Source organism: Silene latifolia, chromosome Y, assembly GCF_048544455.1.
Source record: "Silene latifolia isolate original U9 population chromosome Y, ASM4854445v1, whole genome shotgun sequence".
Classification (NCBI taxonomy): Eukaryota; Viridiplantae; Streptophyta; class Magnoliopsida; order Caryophyllales; family Caryophyllaceae; genus Silene; species Silene latifolia.
This window is the reverse complement of record NC_133538.1, coordinates 353,746,254-353,753,386: the sequence shown is the minus strand read 5'-3', so window position 1 is coordinate 353,753,386 and position 7,133 is coordinate 353,746,254. Positions and strand designations below refer to the sequence as shown.

The 7,133-nt window shown below is 31.8% G+C and overlaps 1 protein-coding gene across 1 annotated transcript; it reads left to right on the top strand.

Moving 5' to 3' along the window:
* Nucleotides 1–2,714, top strand: LOC141631648 (uncharacterized). Its single transcript, XM_074444288.1, has 2 exons — nucleotides 1–1,528; nucleotides 2,314–2,714. Exons 1-2 carry the CDS (start codon nucleotides 1–3, stop codon nucleotides 2,712–2,714), a joined length of 1,929 nt encoding a protein of 642 aa, XP_074300389.1.
* The last annotated feature ends 4,419 nt before the right edge of the window (nucleotides 2,715–7,133 follow it).

Sequence of the window (7,133 nt, the reverse complement as noted above, 5' to 3'; positions counted from 1 at the left end):
ATGGGAAAGAATTTCAACGATTTTGACTTTGGAGGATTAAGATTGGAAGATGAAAACATTGAAACACGTAAGGCTAAAGAAATTGAAGAGCAACTTAGCATTCCTATTACACTAGAAGAACTTAACGCGATAAACTTGCTGAATGTTGAACAAAAAAGTGCATACGAAATTATATATAATAGAGTTATGGAAAGAAGGCCAGGTGCATTCTTTGTAGACGGTCCAGGTGGTACAGGCAAAACCTTCCTCTACTCAGCGCTTCTCGCACAACTGCGAAAAAAAGGCTTTATTGTTCTAGCAGTTGCAAGTTCGGGAATTGCAGCTTCGAATATTTCAGGTGGCAGAACGTCGAATTCCCTTTTCAAAATTCCTCTTGATCTTGAAGAAAACCAAAGTAGTAAAATTTCAAAACAAAGTTCGCTTGCTGAATTGATTAGAGTATGCAGATTAATTATCTGGGATGAAGCACCAATGGCAAAGAGACAATCAATAGAGCACTTTGAAAGAACATTACGTGACATTTGCTCAAAAAACATACCGTTTGGAGGAAAAGTTGTTGTGTTTGGTGGAGATTTTCGCCAAGTGTTGCCGGTCATTCCTAAAAGTACACTTCGAGAGGCTATCAATGCAAGTTTGGTAATGTCTCCATTGTGGCCGACGCTCGAAAAGATTAGATTAACTATCAATATGCGAGCCATTAATGACCCTTGCTTCAGTGATTTTGTTCTGCGTGTTGGTGAAGGCAGTTCACCCTATGAAAATGGTAAAGATATAACACTACCAAGAGCCATTGTGATAAGAAGCAATCAACATTTGTCGTTATTAGAAAGCCTGATTGAAGTTATCTACCCAAATGTAGATGACATTAATTTAAACTCTTTTCTTACAACTAAAAAAGCTATTTTAACTCCAAAGAATGAAGACACTGAAGCTATAAATTCCATATTGGTTTCTCGTCAACGAGGCGAAGCATTTGAATATAAAAGCTTTGATGAGGCTATTGATATCACTACAGAACAGTACCCGATAGAGTTTATAGATACGCTAAATCCAGGAGGTCTTCCACCACACCATTTGGTACTGAAGAAAAACAGTCCGATAATTTTACTAAGGAACCTAGATCCAACTTCCGGACTTTGTAATGGCACAAGACTCATATGCAAAGCCTTTTCAAGAAATATTATTGACGCGAAAATTGTTGTTGGACATCATAAAGGAGAGCGTGTTTGTATACCTCGAATACCTTTGCAACCATCTCGGGCTGATAAATTTCCCTTTAACTTCAAAAGAAAGCAGTTTCCGATTAAACTTAGTTTTGCGATGACTGTTAATAAAGCACAAGGGCAAACTTTGGATAAAGTAGGAATTTACTTGCCTCAATCGGTTTTTTCACATGGTCAACTATATGTTGCCCTCTCTCGAGCTAAAAGAAGTTCTGATGTTGTAGTTGCTATAGCATCCGAGAATTCATCTGATAGTTTGCTTAAAACAAAAAATATTGTCTGTTATGAAGTATTGCGTCGTGCCGGTATAATTTAGCATAGTTAGGTTCTTTATCTCAGAAGTTATGTATATACTTTTAAAAGAATATCTCAATGTATACATATTGTATATTGTATATCAAAAGTCTACTGTACTCTTATGTAAAGGTGTAATTATATAATTTATTTTAAACAAAAAATGTACTGCAGTTCTTAATTTGTTAGAATAAATGCATTGTGAACCGCATTTTTGTAATAAATTATTAATTTCGACAATACATAATACGATTACTTAACGTATTAGTTGTAGTTATCCATTATATACGATAAAGAAAACTATTCTTCTGATACAAAATTTTTTATGATACTGTAATCAAATATTATAAAAAAATTTATCAAAATCGAGGCAAGCTGAATATATCTCTTTGAACTCCGATAAGAATTTATGTATTTGGGATAGTTTATGAGTCATTCTACACAAAAATCCCGACACCCTTATCGTTTACCACGTATTGGATACGTGTATTAAAGAGATAGCTGTTGTTTTATATATATATATATATATATATATATATATATATATATATATATATATATATATATATATATATAGAGAGAGAGAGAGAGAGAGAGAGAGAGAGAGAGAGAGAGAGAGAGAGAGAGAGAGAGAGAGAGAGAGAGAGAGAGAGAGAGAGAGAGAATACTCATTACAATCGACCTGAACGTGATGGGTATATCTTTAAATTAATATTTTTTTTTTGGGTTTCTTATAATTTTTTTTAACAAGTAATAAGTTAAATAACGACTGAATTGGTTTTTTTCTTTTCTGTAGAACCGATGGATACAGCCCGCATTTGTGTACTAGTTAATCTTAAAACGGTATTGAATGATATTTTGCATCAGATTAAATTAGCACCTGCGGAATATGGAATACATGCTGTCACACATGACGAACTAAAAGCTTATGTTCAGATACATGGAATTGGAAGTCCTCCGAAATGTGTTAAGTTTATTGGAAGCCCGTCAAGGATTATTGGTCCATCAGAGCAAAACTGCACTCGCAAAGCAATGAGATATATTTGCGATATGTATAAAATCGATGTTCTTGATTTTAACTTCTATGATCTACAATTTGTTAAACATAATTACTATATGTTAGAGCAGAAATACAATCAGCTGCAGAGTCAGATGGCTTATGCAACAGCCGACGCAGAAGCTACTTCTAACGGTTAGTGTATTTTACTAAAATATGTTATATGAATGTAAAATTATGTATAATAACAAACTGAGCTTGTATTGCTGTGTACATATTCGTAAAAGTGTTTGAATAAAGCATGTTGTATGAATGTAAAATTATGTATAATAACAAACTGAGCTTGTATTGTGTATACATTGTAAAAGTGTTTGAATAAAGCATGCGTACGGTGTATGTAAGTCTTTGAATGGTTTTATCTAATTGCAAATAAAAACATGAATAAATTTACGACACCTTAACCATTTTTTTCTTAATAAAACTTCTCTTTTGTGGATACACTCTACGTCCCAACAAATCATGATTATCAGCTAACTTTTATATTCTGTAAGTATCCGCGTGGTACACATAGTATTATTCCCACTACAATTTATCGGTATAGTGGATCGTCATCTGTACAAGCGTTCAATGCCGCGTGCGAAGCCGCGGGTTTATAACTAGTATGAAGTAAAAAGAGATCATCATGTGTTAAAAGAGAAATGTGTTGCAAATTGGTAAAATTCTCTTTATTAAAAGAACAACAGAATAAAGAGCAACCACAGTGCTGAGGTGTCAGCCTGTGGTTGAAAATCAACAAGTCAAAATTCTTTTTCTTTTGCTAAAAAACAGGACCCACGATCACTGAAGAGTTTAATTAGAGCATACTCACTCTGAATTGTTCAAGAATTGTTTCACGTAACTACTAATTGCACTAAATTACATACCCTACAAATTATAAATTTCATATAGTACAAAAAAAAAAATTAAATACATACAAGAACCTCTAAAAATTACAGAGTAAAACGTGACCATCAAATAAATTACAAAGTGTAAACAAAAAAAAAATCTATAGTTCATTTATATCCGGTTTGCACAATTAGCACAAATTAATTACTGTAAAATAGAAAATGTTAATTAATTACCTTCTTTTAAGTCGTGATATAATCGTAAAATGGCAGATGAGTAGTCATATTCATCTTATTTTTTAATAGATTTATAAGATCATAAACAACAATTTTAACGACACAAAATGAATTTAATGTCATGAAAAAAATTTAAAAGTAATGAATCAGGTAACAAATCTACAATCTATAGGGGACAAAAAAAAGCCAAGCTTAAGAGTAAAAAGTTTAGAAAAATAATCATTTAATATAATAAATTTTTATTGTTATGAAGTGGAATTAAAAAACGCCAAGTTTCAACTAAAATGATATCAATTACAAGAAACATTTTGAATACAACTAAATTGACATTCATGTCGAAAAAAAAATGTAAAATTAATCGTCAATGTGAAGGGGACAATCGTATATTGAGATTTGAAATTTTATTAAAGACTAATTTAAAAAAAAATGATCAGATTTCTTTATTTCAATTTGAAAGAAAAATTAAAATTTCTAATTGAAATAAACAATACCTTCATTATTACAATTGATCTTGCTTGTGACGGGTCGTATCCGTCGCAAGATCATTCATTTGAGGGTTTTGTGTGCTTTGTGTTTTATTCATAGCTCTCGATTAAAATTATTAATTTTGGGTTATTGAAGTGTGAATATGCTAAGGTGGGGGCACGGATGAGATTCATCATTCATGAGAGTGGCATTGGGAAGGAAATAAGAAGAAAAAATAGCCGGATTTTGGGAGTAACAATTGAGAACTAAATGTGGTGGTGGCTCTATTTAGGGCATGACACATGGATGGACTTAGGTTTATCCGGTATTCGGGTTGTTAGGCCCAACTTACAACCAAATTTGTTTAGATTAGTTTTATGTATTGGGCTCACTTTGTCGTTGCTAAACATCAGGAAGTCAAATCTCTGTTATTCATACTACTTGACCCGTGTTAAGTTTAATATGGAGATACCTGTTTAGTGAAGAATTTGCGTTTGAACAAGTCATCCCAATTATATGAGTGACAAAATTCACGATAATGTTTTCTTAATTTCAAGGTGATTATATTTTCGCGGGTTAAGTTAGCCCCGGTGAACGAGCAACCTATTAAGATTTAGTTTACGACCCTTAAAAAACAAGCCAGAACATATATTTATTATTTTTTAAATGATTGGATTGTGCATCTTTACCTATTATTCAAATAATATGTTACGAAGTATTAGCTAGTCAAGTTTTTTTCTAATGTGTGTCATTAGGGCACACATTAATAAACCAAATTAGGAAAGATTTACAACATATTCTCATGATAAATGCAATTATAAACTTAGTTTTACCATAATTAGTGAGAATATCCTATGAATCTTTCCTTATTTGATTTATTAATGTGTGCCCTAAGGACACACGCTAGAAAACCCTAACTATATATGTTCCTGTTATATCGTAAAAAAAAAACTATATAATACATTTTCTTTAGAAATTGTAATTGACACATGATTTTAATTGTTAACGTTAACTGTTAATGGTTTAGTTTGTCATTTTCGAGTCAAACGGGTTTGGTTATTTCAGGTTGGATGATTTTAGGGAAATTGATTATTACCTATTTATAGTTTAGTTTTAATGATTATTTTTATTATAACGTAAATAATATTATGTTTGGTTTCATATTAGTCATTTAGGGGTTGTTTGGTTCAAAATATCGGAATGGATTGTAATGGATTCTGATACCGTAGAGGTATGGAGTTAGAACCTCATACTAGCTCACGAGTGTTTGGTTCGATCTTGGAATGGATTGAGTATAGTAATAGGGTGGAATGGATTTAGAATCCATTGGGTAACTAACTACATTCCAAAACCTTTCAACCAAACACTAGAATAGATTAAATCCATTCCAAATCTATTTCAAAAGCTCTAACAAAACGCCCTAGGCGAGGTCAATTAGAATTATGTTTTGTAGGATCATTTTTAAGTTGAGCGATTTTCGGATTAGGTCATTTTGGGTTGGGTCAACAAAGCTCGGCCCATGTTCAGATTGAGTCAATTCGAGCTTCAGGTCATTGAGTGTTGTAATTCAAGTCAATTTTGGGTCAAATTAAAGGTTTTCGGATCGGGTTAATTGAGTCGGTTGATTTTGCCAGATATAAACCAAATTATATTTTTTTATTAAAAAAAGGTGAATTAACGAGTTTTAATGTATGAGATCGATCTATGTCTTAACCTAGATAGAGTTATGTCAATTATGTCACCGATTCAATAACAATATATCTACTGAAATACTTAAACACAATTTAATTCATAAATCAGGTTATGGTAACCTAATAACAAATAAGTCCACATGACATTTATACGAATCATTTATTTAGTTTTTGATTTTATTTGATAACCGATGTGTATATTTTACGTTATATATTAACAACAAAATAAGTTTTTTCTTAGGAAAACAACAAATAAGCTAATGTAATATAAAGCACAATTTTTTCCCGTTAATATCAACAAATCTTAAAAAGCAAACCCGTGCAATTTGCACGGGTTTAAAACTAGTACACTTGTGCATCGCTGAACCCATCTACGGGTGAACTTTGTCACATCTGTCGATCATTACCAAAAAAAATACTGTATTATATTAAGCACCTATCAATCCGCTAATTCTGTGTATGATAAATATATAATGGAAAAACCTCACTATGACGGTTTCTTGACACACAAATTAGCCCAAATAAGTTGTGGTTAGTTATAAAAAGAAAAAAATAAGACCTTATTATCGGGATATGCATCGCACAAGCATTATTCCTAAGCGGTATATTATAACAATTGGTCTCCCTTGTGACGGGTTACCATTTGTGGCGGATATTTTGTAAGATAAAATGGTAACAAAATAGGTTAGTGGAGAAAGGGGACCACATGAATAGTGTTGCAGAGAGAGAAAAAGTGGGTACTTTATGAGGTAAAATGGTATCAAGAGTGACGGATATGTGCGGTCACAAACAAGAATTTGTGATATTATAATCGCATTTTTAACTCTTCTTTGATATATAGTGGTAATCACAGAAAGCAACCATAGTGTGAGTTAATAATAGCTGCAAAAAAGCTCTTTTAAACAAACTCAAGATAGAATTTTGAAAGTCACTATTACGATATTACCCGGGCAACGCCCGGGCTTGAACACTAGTATCTATCTATCTATATTAATAAATGAAGCTTTTTTCGAGCGATTATAAAGTCTCCAACTTTCGTGAACTACCTAAGATTATTTTAATTTTAATTAAGATAGATTATACAATTTAAACACTATCTTCTTATACATATATGTACGTTTCATATGTATTTGAGTTGTTCACAAACTAAAATTTTGTGAGAATAACACCACTAATCAAACGCAATTACCTCTATGTTATTAGTGTATATATATAATTCCTTACGTTTATCAACACATATGATAAGTCTGCATGTTTTTGGTTCTTTTTCTTATTTTTGTTTTGTTTTCTAATTACCTATTTACGTACTTATTTTGTTTATGGTATTAATGTGTATATTGTT

Bases quoted from the DNA above. Each gene is read 5' to 3' on its own strand.
- LOC141631648 (XM_074444288.1), top strand. From the start codon at position 1: ATGGGAAAGAATTTCAACGATTTTGACTTTGGAGGATTAAGATTGGAA. The intron at 1,529-2,313 runs GTATAATTTAGC...TCTTTTCTGTAG, and splicing joins TGAAGTATTGCGTCGTGCCG to AACCGATGGATACAGCCCGC.